The sequence below is a fragment of the Copadichromis virginalis genome, linkage group LG7 (assembly GCF_057382275.1).
Source record: "Copadichromis virginalis isolate Kocher_CV1m ecotype Utaka linkage group LG7, C_Virginalis_male_GT1.1, whole genome shotgun sequence".
NCBI lineage: Eukaryota > Metazoa > Chordata > Actinopteri > Cichliformes > Cichlidae > Copadichromis > Copadichromis virginalis.
The window spans coordinates 37349060-37365725 of NC_140624.1; the positions used below are offsets into that span (position 1 = coordinate 37349060).

Genomic DNA, 16666 nt, shown 5'->3' on the forward strand with positions numbered 1-16666 from the left:
AAAATGTATTTGCTGGATTATTGTCAGTATCCACTAGAGGTGGGAATCACACATTACCTCACAATAGCACACTGATGATATTCTGATGCAGTAATTCTGTGGTATTTGACACTTTGCAAGACAGAAACTCAGTGTCTGTGTAACTGAAGAAGAAAACATACTCCTAAAAAAGCAAGAGACTGTAATTATCTCTAATTTGCTGCACAAGAGTGTTAGTGTGTGCATATTAACATTATTCTTCAATTTAAATAATATGTCAGTTGGCTAATATGATCTTCTTATGTTATGAAGTTATGAAGTAGTTTCTGAGTAAATGTCAGGAGAAACCATTAAAAACGTCTGTTTGGTTTATTAAAAATGCTGATTTTTGGTGACTGTGTGTCTATGATCAAAAGAAGAATCAATTTCATACAATGCAGTTTTGCTATTTTTTTTTTTTTTATTCCATTAGCCAGTCTACAGTCATCCTCAAACAACATCTAGCAGTTTGTAAAAGGGCGACTTCTGATTCTACAAAACAAAAACGGCGGATTAGTTTAAAGTTAAACAATTTCTTTATAAAAACCCACACACCTACCACTACAAACCACATTTACCATGATTGCAAATGCTCAAGGCTGAAAAATGCAGTTGGCTTGTCATAACTTGTTCAGTAATGGGTTACCTGTTGTTTCTGGGAATGCAATAAAATGTGTTTTAAAAGGAGTTCACAGTACTTCGAAACGACCAGATTCTGAACATTGTATTTAAAATCCAGCACAGATGTAAACAAAGACAGCAAATTAAATTTTGAGTACTCCAGTTTCAGGATCCTGGTAGCATGCATGTTGGCTAACCGTTCCATAACTTTCCACAGTCGACAGACAAAAACTGATTTGCTGGTGGATATGGCTTTCCTCAGTTTTACAAAGACTGATGGCCTCACCTCCATAAAATGAGACGACATGCTTGCTACTAACCAATCTCATCGGTTCTGTTTCCAGACACAGTGGGCAGCTTTACTCACCAACAGGAAAGAAAGACAGCAGTTTGTGTGCATAGTAAACATTTAACCTGGCAAAGAGACAGATGTTCCCCCCTCAAGAACTGATGGAGTCAAAGCAAATGCAAAATATGGTCATGCATGTTTAAGTTAGCAATTCAGTCATGTACTATCACGTCAATATATTTTATTGTTTCACAGAAATAAAAAAAACCAACAACAATGTTTTGGCTATGATTTGTCATTTGATATATATTTTGGGTTTGATTTTGCTCCTTTCTTTAATTGGGCAGCTACCTTTCTCATTTCCATATCCTCCCACTCTACCGGAATGTTCCCCAATGTCATCTTCTGTTAATAAAATAATCACAGTTGGTCAATTAATCTCTTAATTGTCACCAACCTCAATATGCCACCTGTTTCTTGTTAAACCCCCTTTGTCATGTCTCATTACTTTATCAGCTCAGTCATCATTGCATCTTCCCACCTCCACATTCCCACAGGGACATAGCACATTTACCCAGTTTGCCTCTGGGCATATATGAGAGAAGTAGAGCAAAACCTGATTTCCGGTGCTTCTTTTGAAATTGAAAGATTTTAAAGATTGCACAGCTGCTGGCCCATACGATCTTAAATCACCCATATAGAAACCGGGGATGGCTTTGGTTTTCAGAAGGCTTGAGATGACTTCTTTTTTTTTTTTTTTTTTTTTTTTAATATAGCAAATTCTGTGCAAGTGAGCAGTTTAAGGCACTGGAAATGTACCACCAGAACAAATTATGTTTTTCCTGTTTGTTTAAGAATTTGGAGAAGGTAGTGAATTCTCATAGTATTCTCCCACTGTACTATCCATGGTGCCCTGAAAGCAGTAAAGGCTGACATGGACAGAATTTATACTAACAAAGAGCAGCTAAACAGAATTTTTCACAGAAACCCACCATCTCACACACTTCTTGTCATCTAGCTCCCTGTCACTGAAGAGTAAGGACTTTATAAGCTTCACCTTTCTTCCATCTGCAGCCATGTTTACCTCATAAAGTGACACAAGGGCTTTGACTGTTCACAGATTAATGGAGATATCAAACATTCCCATGGTAGCTGCAGCTCCATAGACTGTATCAAAAAACATGGACATATCCACAGAGCCATCACTTATTGGTTAATGAAGTCTAGGAATAGCAAAAATATAAACATTTGTCACTTAAGTACAGGTAGAAGTACAGATATTTGTGTGAAAAATAATCTGGCAGTACTGATTCAACTTCTTTACTCTTAAGTAAAAGTGAAAAAGTAGAGGCTCTGAAATGTAGTGAGAGAATAAAAATGTGCAAACCTAACTGAACCTTGAAGTGAGGTTTAGCATGTGGAGGACCCCACGATCGGGTGTAGCAGTGTAGTGTGTGGAAAAGAATTAATTAGACATAAGTTATAATAATTTCTCCTGTGTAATCCAGTAGACTTTTCTTTCTGTTCAGGCTATGCTGGTACTGCTCTGAGATTTACTGCTCATCGTGCATTCAGACAGCTGAATTTAACAAAATTATAACCCCTACACTGTATAAAGCTAGTGTATCCATAGAATTCAGTGAGTAAATCACCAGTTTAAAATTGGTAATTTATAACTGTTACCCCGTTACGTTGACCATGAACACCACAGCTGCTCTGAAACAGCAACCATAGATCATTACTGCAAACTTTACCAAAGTCCTGAAAATGAGCCATTGTTGCCCGCACTAAACTGCCTTGTACTGTATTTCATTACAATCTTTGAATAACAAAATGTTTGTATATATTTGTTTTGCAAGATGTTCCATGACATGAAAATATATAACTGTCGTCTAAGGTTTTGATACTCATCATAAGCATGAATGTCATGGTAATTTTTGCTTTTACTAATTTCTTTGAACTGTTATTTTTCTAAAACAGAATAGTTGCACAGCATATATCTTTTATGAAAAAAACTGAGTGTATAAGTTTAAATGTATGTTGGACTTCAAAAGTATACATACAGGCTCAGCAAGCTGCACCTTAGCCAGATGGTTTTGGTTACCATGAACAAGTTTGTGGCATAACTGTGGCTGGACATTTGACCACTCATCTTGGCTGAATTGGTAAAGTTAATTTAAATTTTCAGGGGGTTGAGGTCAGGCCTTTAGGAAGGACATGCCAGAAGTTTAGTGTTATCCTGCTTCATCCATTACAAAACCAGTTCTGATGTGTGTTTGGAATTGTCTTATTGTTGCTTTAATTAAAGTTGAAAAAGGTATTCTTCTTTCATTATTCCATTCACTTGCTGTATTGTACCATTACCAACGGCATTAAAACAGCACCAAAGGAGGACGCTATCACCACCATGCTTGACAGCTGTTACATTGTTCTTAGATTTGAAAGCTTCACCTCTTGACACTGTGGCCAAAAAGCTCAATCTTTGTCTTGTCTGATCATAAAAATGTTATCCAGAAGGCATTTAGTTGGTCTATGTGGGCAGCTGCAAATTTCAATCAAGCTTTAAGGTGTTGATTTAAGAATAAGGGCTTCTTTCTTGGTCACCATCTTCTTAGTCTATAGCACTGTAGAACTTGCTTGACTCTGGACACTGTTGCTGGTGTTCCAGTAGTTTCCAGTTCATCACATCGCACTTTTACGATCCCTGATTTGTTACTGAAGATCCTAACCAATTTCCTCTCATCTGAGTGTTACAGTTTGGGACTTCTTCCAGATTTTGGCAAAGTGGTAATACAAACTGTTTACCCAGTTCCTGTTTTTTTTTTGGTTTTTTTTTAAGTAATTAAAGATGTAGTGCTGTACAGCTATTCCGCCCTGGATAAAGAACAGTTAAGAATCTGTTAAAAATCCCAAATTACAATGACATTCATGCCCATGATGAGTGTAAGTAAGCTTCTGACCACAACTGTGAACTTCAGGAAGACATCATGTATAGATCAAATATCTTTTTGCTAGATCAAATGAGTGGAACGGCTCTTTTGCAACAGGATATATGAGCTCAAGGCACACATTCTTCTACATCTTCTATATACAGTGTATGTGCAGACCGCATTTCTAATAAAATAATGCATCACAAGTTTTGCCATCCCCATGGGAACAGCTATCCTGCTTGAGACATCAGTGTTTGATTAATAGTGAATTAATTGAACATCTTTCACAACTACATAGAGAAACATCTCCTTCTGGTTGCAGACTTTGCACTGATATGGAAAGGCAGGCAAGATGGACTATGTGGAGGATAAGCCTCAGTAGTACTGTGCCTTTTTGGAGCGAGAAAAGGCTCTGTAAAGATGCTCTTTCTAAAGAGCAAATATATGTACTCAGTGGACATTTGGAGATTTCATACTTTGTGGTTTTCTGATCTTAAAAGCACTTTCTTTGATGTACTTCCTATCTGCAAGAAGCATCAGCAGAAAAAAATATAAGACTGAGTGTTAATGTGAAACACTTTGCTTCAAACGATACCATTATATCAGATCTGCATTTAGTAGTTTGCCCCCCATCTTACTTGGCCCAGACAAAGCTTTGTAATCTTGTATGCAACACAGTCCATATAAAAATATATGAGCAACAAAACTGGACACTGAAAATATCCTTTGTAAAATTAATTCTGTGATGCACAAATGGTCTTTGAGTTTGGCCTTTGGGTTCTGAGCCATGAGATCACTTAACCTTTAAGGACTGTTTGAACAGTTCCATCAGCCTAAAATATGGCCTATAAATCTTTAAGCAGGGCATTTTTTATGTGGAGGATAGTGTTGCTATGCTCTCTCAAATTCCTGAGAGAGAGAAAAAAAGCAAGACAAATGGAGTCCTGGGATTGATTCTGAGAAGAAGAAAAAATGACTTAATTTTGGAGGATTTTTTCAGTTTTACTTCTTAAAGTTCACTTATGGCAATATGTGATCTTTTACAGAGATAGAAGAAAAGAACATATCTAAAATCCCATCCAGACAGATAAATAAAGGTCAGCACATTTCAGTGAAACCTAATGGAACATCCAGTTATGGCTTTTTCTTTTTTTGTGTGGTGTTCCCCATGCATTTCACAACATAACATTTAAGAAAAGCACATGCAGGATATAAAAAAAATCATAAAGTGGATGCACGTGCTAGCTAAAGTTGCAGTAATCTAAAAATGCCACAAACAAGCTTGATGTCTGTGTAATAACAGAACAGGCCTTCTCCTTGCACAGGTGCTACTGGAGTACCTTCGAGTAAGGCACGTGAACCTTAGCACCATCATGCTTATCATGATAGAAAGGACAACGATATAGTGCAAGATAATACATGGCGTGTGAGTTTAATGCAGTGCAATACTGCAAAAATATCATGCTCGGCAAAATATTTTGCTGGGTAAGTAATGGTTTTGAATAGATTAACTAGAAGCATAAAGTTTGTTACAAATTGAAGATATATTACAAAAAAGAGGCTCACAGTATAAGAACATCATCTGCTAATTTGCAATTATGGTATATGTCACATTAGCATAAATCGTTTACCAAACAAAAGTGGATGCATATGAAGCTCAATCTGTAAAGTTCATTCAAACTGACATTGACATGAAACCACAATCATTCACTTGTATTAATTTCTACTGGGTTTTCTACAAGGTGATAAAAAGAAGAAGGGTAGGGAAAGAAAAAAAGAAAACAAGACAACCATTAATCAAACGAACTGTGCGATGTGTTTGTAGAGATGCACGTGTGTGGTCTTCTTAACACTATATTCATGCACTGAGTGATGGCCAGAAGTGGCAGAAATGACTAGTTGTCACTGGAGCTGTGGCATTGATCAATCATGCCCTGAGGTTGCAGAGGGTTGCTGCATGTGGCATGACAGGAATGCAGGTCACAAAGATCACATCACCCAGCAACATGCACACTGCAAAGACAGCAGGCTGGTGTGGCAGAGAGAGAGGAAAAAAAGAAAAGGGTAAATGATGAATGGCCTCACAAACCTCTCCAGCACTACACAACTGAAGAACGTGACTTTTTTTTTTTTTTTTTTTTTTTTTTTTACAAAAAGGGATCTGCATTCTTTTAAATAATTTTTAGTGGTTTTCTGATTTTTACAAATCAGATAAACGTTCTTGTATGAAATGGCAAACTGTACTGACGAATGATGAAAAAATGCATAGGAAACAGACGAACACTGTAAAATCAAAAGCAAGAAAAAAAAAAGAATAAAGATTAAGATGGCACATGATGGCCATCTACTGGTGAGTTCAATAACTGAGCCACAGGTATACTTTGCACATTTTTTTTTCTGCCAGAAAGCTTTTCTTTGCTCCCACAGACATCTCACACAAACCTTCCCAACTCCATATATGCTGTCATTCTGATGTATGTTGAAAGTTGCACTGAGATTTGATGAGTGTAATCTGGTGCAAGCACCAGCTGTTCAAAGCGGGCAGCACTGGGCTTGTGCCAGTTTTGCAAAGCAGCTGGACGGTCAGATGGAAGTAGAGCTAATGTTTTAGGCAGCTTTCTTTCGCTGTTAGCTGTTTCCTGACAATGTTATAAGCATTTCCCATCCACTCTGAAGGGTTTTTTTTAAGCTTTGTAAGATTTTTTTTTTTTGTGGGAAAAAAAAACCTCAAGAACCCAGGAGACAGAAAAAAAGCCAAGATGCAAAGCTCAAGCAAAACACTGATGCCACTGACGTTTTGGGACCCCAGAGAACTTCAATGAGAGCCTTTATCCACAAATAAGGAAAACTTGGAACAGTAGTGAACCTTTCTAGAAATGGTAAATAGACTGGTTCTTATATAGTCCCACCAACTTTTTAGTTAGTAGGTAACCTGCGCTACCTCCTGAGTCAGACAGGAGGCCTAAAGAGTATCACAGAACTGCAGACCTCACTTGCTTCAATTAAAGTCAGCGTCCATGATTGAGTAAGAAAGAGACTGGGCAAAAATGGCATTAATGGGAGAGAGTTCCAAGAGGAAAACCACTGCTGAACAAAAAGAACACAAAGGCTCGCTTTACATTTGCCAAAACACATTTCAATCACCAAGACTTTGGGGAAATTATTCTGTGGATAGACAACACCAAAGTGCAACTATTTGTTAATCTGGTGTGAAACTAACAGCATTTTATAAAAAGAACTACAAACACAAAATCAAACATGGTAGAGGTAGTGTGATAGTCTGCAGCTTCTTTGCTGCTTCAGGATCTGGACAGTTTGCTGTAATTTATAGAGAGCAGAATTTATGTTTCTACCACCAAATCCAGAGGGAGAACGTCCAGCCTTCTGTTTGTTCCCTTCAGTGCACCTGGGTTACACAATAGAACAATCCACCTCTGACTGGCTCAATAAAAAAAAAAAAAAAAGATTTTCAAGTGGCTTAGTCCAACTTTGGACTTAAATTTGACTGAGTTGCTTTGGTATTAAACAGGTCATTTATGCTTGCAAAAACTCCAACGTGACTGAACTAAAATTCCTCCACAGTGGTGTTACACACTCATCGCCAGTTAGCAGAAATGCTTAACTGCAGTTCTTGCTGCCAAGGGTGGCACAACTTGATGTTGGGTGCAAATACTTTTTCCAGGTAGGTTTGGATAGATTTTTTTTCCTTAATAAACACATTCACAATTTAAAAACTGAATTTTAGTTTTACTCTGGTGAACTTTGTCTAATATTAAAAGAAAGACAATATTAGGAAGCAGACAGGTGTTATTTTCAAGTATTCTGATTTTTAGTTTATATAGAACAAAGAAATATATAAAAAAAAACAAAATAGTTACTACAGGAATGGAATTTGAAAACAAAACAGTATGCAACAACAAGCACTGTTCATATTCCACGCAATCAACTCTCCATTACATCTTTTTGCCATCACGAAAATCTCAAATTTGTTATTAAGGTTTCTGGAAAGCAATTTTTATGGTGTGATTTGTTCATGGGAAATTACATTCCCACTGTTTGGACTGTTCCTCAAAGCAAACTGCAGTGTTTCATAATGTTCCTGGCCTCTGCTGCTCAATTTCATCTTCATACAGAATAAAAATAAGAAAACTGTTGAGACCTGATAATTCATCAGTCTTATGTAACGTGCATTATTCTTGCATGGTACACCTAAATGCATTTAGTGCTAAATTAACCCTTTATTTACCATGGGCCCGCTGGTGGGCCTATTTTTAAAGGCACTTTTAAATGATCATAACTCCATTACCGTTTGTGCTGAAAAGAAAAAAATTCCAGTGATTTCATAAAGAAGCGTAGAAGAGCTTTATGGGGATATCTGCCTAGATGTTACCATGTGCACTCACATTACTGTACTTCTCAACCATTTTGGGGGCTTTTAAGAAAATTCAAATGGTTACTGTGTTTTATTTGACAGCCAAAATAAGTCCACCACGCCATGTATAAATCTTGGTCAATAAATGGTTAAGAAACAATTTAGTTACACCACTTAATATTAGTAATATAAATTGAAGTATTTCCAAATCAGCAAAGAAAAAAATAAATGTAAAAAAATGGGATAATGGTCAATCAAAGACGTTATCATCTGAAACTGTTGTAATGAAATCTACTCTTACCCAAGCAGAATGCCATCCAGCTCTGTTGCAGATTTAGAGTCTGATAAACACCAGAGAGATCGTTATTCAAAATACAGTACGAACATTTTCAACAGGAATTTTTATTTTAAACATAACGAACAGGTAACAAAATAGAGAGGTTTAATATATTTGACGAAATGTCTTTTGGTCATAATAGCAAAAATAAATAAAATCAATACAGTAATCATGAGTCACTGTCTTCTGTGCTAGAGTCAGTGAAGCTGGTGTTGGCAGAATCTGAAGAACTGCTGCTGCTGCTGCTGCTGGTGGTGCGATGAGATGGAGTTTGACGGCTTTTCTCTGGATGAAGGGGAGTAAAAGAGGCAACATCATTGATTAAATGCTACAGATAGTGATAGCAGGGAAAATCTATGGGTGACTTGTGCCTTAATGTCAAATGAATTCAAGTGAGCCTGTGCTTGGTACTTACTTTGAAATTTCTTAAACTTCTTACAGAGACATGACTTGACATATTGCTCCAGAGCGCGCAGAGTGGATGGCTTTAGCGTCTCAAAGTCAATCTCGATTTCATCTGGGTTGGTGTTGCACACCGAGGGCTCCCGGCTCTGAATGATGTGCACCACGTGGCCCAGTTTCATGCCAGGTAACCGGTTAATGTCCAGGCTTAGCTGGTGCTTTTCAACGTAAGTCATTGGCAAAGATTCATCCTCTGACTCCCATTCATTGCTCCCTTTCCATGAATATCTATCAAAAAGACAAAGCAGTGAAAATCTCTGTTAAAAAGTAATACCACAAAATAAAAAAAAGTTAAACAAAACATCATACCTAGCACAGGAATTTGATGTACATCTGGAATTCAATACTCCAACATTTTGTCGACTGTTGTCTTTTTTGTCCTTTTCTTTTTTCTTCTTTGGTTTACTCACAGGGGATTCAGACAGAGCAGCAAGCTGTCCATGAACGGCTTTAAGCTGGGAATAAAAGTGCCACAAAAATTAGAAGTCTTGTATTCCTGAGAATGATGAATCAGTAGGAAGGTTCAATACGCAGTTAACACCCATGCTCCCTGGAAGTAGCCTTCCAGCAGACCTTGGAAAGTTGAACACACAGGAACTTTTGGCTCAGAAACCAGACCGCAGTTTTCAGAATGAGAGCGAGCCGTGAAGGTGGTATATTTGGCACAAATGACTTGAACTGTGGATCAAAAAGGCAACTGTATTGCCAGCCCAGCTTGCCATTTTGCTCTCTAAAGCATTTAATTCCTCAAAATAAAATGCAATGTAAGGGTTATAGTCGTGGTGGGGTGAAAGAGATTGCACAATGATGTGCACTAGATCACAAAGGAAAATCTAAAAGTAGAAGCAGCTCTGGAAATGGTGCTGAGCTATCCAAGGAGACTACTTCCTTGTGCACAGTGGACAAACTTAAATCAGATATGAGCTTTGTTTTGCTGTGCGTTGCACAACTTTTTCATAGCACCTAGTAATAATACATGAGGCAAACATCTGTGCAGCAACCCACCTGATCTGCACCCACCTGTTCTTGCAACTCAGCAAGTTGGGTGGCACGCTCCTCTGCAGACTCTGGTTTGTCCAAACTGCCACCTGCTTGTGAGGTCACTTCCACGTGTTCGTCTGGCATCTTTGCAAAACTTTGCTCGAAAACTCCCTGAAGCAAACAGAGTGAAATAGAAAGCAGAGCAACCAAAACTTTCCCCCTCCCACCCATTTTTAATAATAATATTCCAAACCCACCTGAAGTTTTCTGGCCTTAACAACAACATCATGATGTGCAGGATTGTATTTGTAGCAGTTAGAAAAAATTAACCTAACATCTGCAGCAAACGCTTGTGCATCCTGGTACTCTCCTGCATCCACCTTTTTCTGAAAATAAAAAAGGTAACCAAATAAAGCATGTGTATCAAGGCACAAAGCAAATGCATGTATAAAGGCATATAAGCAAACATACTTTAACCGTGCTGAGATCCATGGGGTACTTGATGATGTCATGATAATCGTGTAGCTGCAGAGCTTCTGCGTCTACAGGCTTGTAAAAAGGCCAGGCGTAGGCAGAATGTTTCTTGGACAGCATTTCCTTCAGGATATGCTTGCAGTACTTCAGCTGTTCACTAAGGCCACAGGGTTCAGTGTTTTGTTGTAATGACTCCTCTTCAAAGTCGCTCTTGGCACGGCTTGAGCTCTCACGCCTCTTCCTGCTTTCTAAAAATAATTAAATTAATTGTTACAATTAGTTCATTTAAACAAACCTTTTTCTCTCTCTTATCTGCCCTATTTCCTTCATTAGCCTAGAGTTTTTAAAGATGTAAATTAATTAAAGCGAAAATGCTGCTAAAACTAATCTATAACCTTATTAAAACTTTAGACTTTTAATAAGTGGATAAGAAGCACACATAGCTGTGAAACTGAAAGTCTGGATTGCCAGGATTTTGGAGAGTAACGGTAAAACCCATCACTCTCCATGAACGCCTGCACCCTCTGATCTCATATTTGGTTATTGCTTTACATACAAGGTGTTCAGCATCTCATCAGTGACACACTCCATGTGCTAGCCTATGCAGTCTGCTGAATTCTTGCGACCGAACATCAAAGTACTAGTTTACTACTAATAAGTAGTCAGTGTTACAAGTTCTTTTAAGTGAGTTACCTGGAGTGCTACTTTTTTTGCCCTTCCCTTTGGCAGCATGAGGAACAATCTCCACTTCATTCTGAGGCATCTGGGCAACTTTTTGCAAGTAAATCTTTTCCAAGGTGAGCGCCATCAGGACAATATCGTCTGTAGGCTGAAGAGGACAGAGGGAATGGTTTTTTGCATTTTGTAGCTCAACTACACCAATTTTGGACATGGTGACATATTGTCCTCTTGCATGCCTTAGAGAATTGGTAATTAGTTTAATAAGGAATTTTCACAGTGAATGCCGTTCTAAGAAAATGTTGGCGATCAACGCCGAAAGCCAAATTAACTGCATCCAGGCCCAGTATACAAAACTCGACTCTTGCTCAAACATTCTCCGGCATGGCATATATTGCCCAGTGTGAGGACACGCTTAGTATCTGTAAGGGAACAATGGAAGGAATTTGCAATCACAAAGCTCCTCACCTTATTGTATAAGTAGCAGTTGGTAAACATGGTGTTGAAGTCTTCCAGGCATTCACTCGCACTCCAATAATAGTTGTTCTCTAGTCGTTTCTTAATGGTTCCCATGTCCATGGGCAATGTTATTATTTTATGATAGTCCTGGTTAAGAGAAAGAGTTGATGTCAGATGAATATAGCATTACATTTTGCACTGCCCCACACTGAGGCTCTGCCAAAGTTTGATTAATGGGGAACAATGACACTGCACAATTTCCAGTTTATTCATGTTGGATCTTAATTTAATTAATCTTTTTCTATAAAACTTGATATTAACTAAATGTTAATTACTTTATTAAGACAGAGTCAAGCGGCATCATTCAGACTACTTAATAGTGTTTGGAACTTAAGGCAAAAATGGAGGTGGCTAATTCGCGACCAACTTAAAATCACCAAGATTAGCTTTTTTGCACTGTCTGAAGTGAGTCAGATAATTGGGCTGGAATTAACATCAATTTATGATTTTTTTTTTAACTGTTTGCATTTTTAGATTCAGCACTAAATTGGGTAAATAAATTAGTTACACTTCATACACATTCTTGATGATGTATTAAAATTTAGGATCAAGGATATATCGGCAGGTTTTCGAGTCATTTCTTACTGAAGTATGGCTAAAACTAGGATAAGATGCAAGACAGAGTGACACTGCATTCCATTATCTCTATACTCACTGTGGTATGTAGGTTGTGCGTGAGAATTAGGAACAAAATAAAAGGGAGGAAAAACAAAAAAATATCTTAGACAACATTATATTAACAGTAAGAGAATAAAAAAAAAACGAAAAGAAGATCTAGTAGTTTCAGAAGAGAAGAACAGACAGACCCAGGAACACAAAGCAAGTTAGCGTATCTGAAAACAAAACTAAAAAACAAAAAAAAGAAATTATATATATGTATAAAACTGCTGGCAGCTACCAGTAAATTTATATTTAACAACAATGGCTAAATAGATCATATAATACAATATAATGCCCACTTAACATCACTTTTGTGGAATTGTGGAATTAAAAAATATTTTCATTATGAGCAAAACTATGACTTACTTGTGCAACTAACTGAAGAAAAGCCCTGCAATCCTGAGGCTGAAGTCATTTTTGTACCATGATTTGTGAAAAACCCATAAAAATGACTTGATGCACTGTAACCCTGTCAGCTGAACATGTGCAAACTACTCACTGGCAGTCCAAGAGCAACTGCATCGACAGGCTGGTAAAAAGGCCAGGCGAACTGGTGCCGCCACAGGGATTTGATCACTATGTTCTGCATATACTGCAGCTGGTTGGTCCTCCGGCCTTGCTTGCTGGGATTGGTCACCTCGGGAGGTGGGGGATTAACAAGCTGAGGGGGGTCCTGGTTGGTGTCTGTGGACATGACGGCTGCACAAATTCTTCTGGGTTCTGTTATCTTCTGTAAGTCATGTAGTGTTCACCTGACAGCTTGTCACACACTCTGAAAACTATGCATGAAGCAGGCTGGGGAATCGTCAAACCACACAATGTGGCCTGCTGACATAAAAGAATAGACTGTTACGATCATGTGGTTCTCCAAATATTAAATATAACACTATAAAAAGAGGAAGCGACTGATTACTTCACACCATTGATATAGTTTCAAAAACAGACTATATCTCATACCTTTTGAAGCTTATCACATTCATTTTACTGTATTATTATGTAAAACAATCTGCACGTGACTGTATAAAGGCGCTTTCCTTGCATGCTGAAAGGAGGCAATTGAGGTATTTCAGGCATCCAGTTAGAATGCCTCCTGGGCATACCTAACTGGGAGGAGACCCTGGGGTAGAACCAGAACCTGCTGGAGAGATTATACATCTCATCCGACCTGGGAATGCCTTGGGACCATGGGGAACTGGAAAGAGTGGCTGGGGAGAAGGATGTCTGAATACTGCAACCCGGCTTCAGATGAGCAGAAGACGCGGAGGCTGTGTAAAGGTTTAGTGGGCATGCGAACTGAGAAATGTTTTCTTGGCAAATACACTGACAAAATTTAAGAGGCTGTTTCACTGATGGTGTTGGAATCAGCTATGTTTATTTAGCTGTCTAGGAATCTGCCTGCAATTATTCCAATTTTAATATTTAGAGAAGGTGGAGAGATGGAGGTATGCATTGGATGGAAGAGGAATCAAGAGGTGAGAGGTGAAGAAGAAAGTGAAGACAAGGCGAAGTGAGTGGAGATGAGTGTCACGGGTGATTTGTGACAGGAGGACAGCAGCAAAAGTGAAAGCGAAGGTTTAGAGGATGGGAGCGAGATGGGCTATGAAGTATGGTTTGGAGCACTAACAAAAAGGCGGGAGGGCGAGCTGGAGCTGTTAAAGGTGAAGATCTAAGATTTTTATTAGGCCTGACTAGAATGGGCGAGATTAAAAATGAGTACATGAAAGGGTCAGCTTAGACTGAGGTTGCTACAAAGGATGATAAAGATGGAGCTGCTAGGTATGAAGAAAAGAGAAAGACAAGAGAAGAGATTCTTAGATGTAGTGAAAGAGAACATGGAGAGTGTTAGTGTGACAGAGGGTGCTACAGATAGGGTGAAATGAAGGGAGATGACCCATTGTGGTGACCCTTAAAGGGAGCAGCAGAAAGGAGCAGGTGATTTCGATTTTTTCTTATTTCAGTTTTATTTGCAGTTCTAATGCATTTCAATTAATTTCGAGGGAGGCTTTGTTCATTTCAGTTTAGTTTTTAAATAGCTTCCAAAACTTTATTCTTCAAATATTATTATATTTTGTTGGTCTAAGTTAACACATTATATTTCAAGACAAACACATTATTGTGAACGCATCCTTTTCTCAATAAATAAAACCAAACTGGGGAAGACTAAATGCATTTCATGTATTTAACTTTAAGTTTTAGTGAGGTGATATTACTGTTTATCTATTTTAACATTTAAATCTATTTTCCTTTATTCCAGATCAAATGTTTCTTCAAATCTAATTTTATTTCATTTGCTCATTTTACTAAACATCGCCACTGGAGAAGGCAGTGAGAGTCTGCATGATCTCAGACGCGGTATAAATCTCAACCTAGCTCATGTAATATCATACCATTAAATACAAGTCAACTAATATAATGCTAACTTAACGGAGTAAGAAGGAAGAATCGGATTGTCAAGTTTTAAATGAGCACGACAGAGTTAAATAATCAGGAGGCCAGCTCTTGGGAACACTAACCAGTCACGTTCAGCACGTTAGCTTCATTTGGCTAGCAGGTTAAGGTAAACCTATATGGGCGCATTGAGAGACAGATTTAAGTCGTCACTGCAAATGGGCAATAAAAAAAACACCACAGTATCTTGTGCAGTGCCTACTGGGGTTTGTGTATTACAATTGGGCCTCGCTCTGCCGCGGTTAACTTACCACTTACAAAGTTTTCATAGGGACGCCAGTCGCTGTTACCTGAACGCTCGCAATTACCTTCAGATAACGGCAACACATACATGTACCACATAACTTGTTTCGCAGAGGATGACGGGAGAGTCACGAGTGTTTACCAACTCGTTTTTTCTTCTTATGAAGGCACTTTAAAATGCTAGTTTCTATTTAAGACCGTTCGCGCCGCACCGAAGGCCAAACAGAGGGGAAAAAAGTCGCGATACGGTAACTCCTGGCTGCACTTAGACCAGCTGAAAACGTCCACACAAACCTGCTGCGGGCATGGCTTCAAGTAACAAGCTACCCTTCGTCGAAAGCTTCGGTGACCAATTTTTTTTAGCCAAAGTTAACAGCGTATACCGCCGCCTGCTGTGTCGGAGGGTATCGAGAATAAAACCAAAATGACCGAAAGTAGGGCTGCTCAATTAATCGAATTTTAATCACGATTACGATCTGGGCTTTCAACGATCATTAAAAATGACTGAGCCGATTATTAGCCCCTCCCTAATTTATCCGCGACACCTTAAAGGCCGGTCCGTGAAAATATTGTCGGGCATAAACCGGTCCGTGGCGCAAAAAAGGTTGGAGACCGCTGATTAAGAGGACCCGAGGGAAGCTCGGAAAGCTAAGCAGAAGTTATTTGGAGAGTGACTGCCATTGGTTGAAAAGAGAGTTTAAAAAAAAAACTTCAGTGGTGTTGCACACTATTTTATATTATTTTTTAAAGTCATTGTTAACCCTTTAAAGCCGGTCAGAGCAGCACGCTCCGTTTTGCATAACTATTTTTAAATCCCTGTAGAACCTGAACCGTGTAAGCTAGCGCAATAATTTGTTTTCCATATGAAACCGGAGGAGTTGTACTTACATCTGATGCCATCAGCTTGTCCTCGGTCACGGTTTCGTTCCACATATAGCTTTGCAAAAACTGCATAAAAAGCGCTTGCAGGAACAAAAACATAATATTCCAGAAACAGGCTTCGCCGTTCCTATCAGCTGTTCGTAACACTTCCCACAGTGAAATGATGCACATGCTGTTTTCTTTGCAAATTTGCATCATAGGATTGTTTTTTGTTTTTCCTGCAGTATATAAAAATTGCTGTATCTCCAAAATAAAACTATGAAGACACTCAAAATAAATTTCCTGTTGTTGTAAACTATTTTTTGCAACTTTATTGTATTTAAAGTTTTGAGGGATAAGCCTCTTAAATTTCTCCAAGTAGAAATATATGTAAACAAAACAAAAGCAATTTTCAATTTTTTTTGTAGTTTATTGCACTTTTTTGCAATTTATGTAATTACTATGGACTTAATGCATACATATTATTAAAATATGGGCTATAACAGTTGTATTGATGTATAGCAACTTGAAATGCTCCCACAAATGGCACTACAGCATGTAAAAAAATAATATAAGCTCTGGTGGAGTTGGTTCTATAGTAGGTCTTAAAGGGTTAAATAAATATCGTCAAATAATCGTGATCTCAATTTCAGTGAAAATAATCGTGATTATCATTTTTGCCATAATCGAGCAGCCCTAACCGAAAGTGTAACGGTCCCGAGAGGAGAGCGTTGATTTTTCTTCTTCTTCCGGCTGCTCTCTTTAGGTGTCGC

The 16666-nt window shown here is 38.3% G+C and overlaps 1 protein-coding gene across 2 annotated transcripts; it reads right to left on the bottom strand.

The window, feature by feature from the left end:
- Nucleotides 1–8612: 8612 nt before the first annotated feature.
- LOC146705564 (bromodomain-containing protein 3-like) lies at nucleotides 8613–15486 on the bottom strand. Of its 2 annotated transcripts, none has more exons than XM_085463281.1 (9): nucleotides 12841–15486; nucleotides 11631–11768; nucleotides 11178–11313; nucleotides 10482–10732; nucleotides 10268–10396; nucleotides 10035–10181; nucleotides 9339–9484; nucleotides 8983–9257; nucleotides 8613–8852 (listed from the first exon to the last, which is right to left on the bottom strand). In XM_085463281.1, the coding sequence occupies exons 1-9, from the start codon at nucleotides 13033–13035 to the stop codon at nucleotides 8737–8739; spliced, it is 1533 nt and encodes a 510-aa protein (XP_085319407.1). In that variant the 5' UTR covers nucleotides 13036–15486; the 3' UTR covers nucleotides 8613–8736. The 2 variants fall into 2 exon arrangements, with proteins under 2 accessions (XP_085319407.1, XP_085319408.1); XM_085463282.1 differs by having other exon boundaries at nucleotides 10050–10181; nucleotides 12841–15485.
- Nucleotides 15487–16666: the final 1180 nt, after the last annotated feature.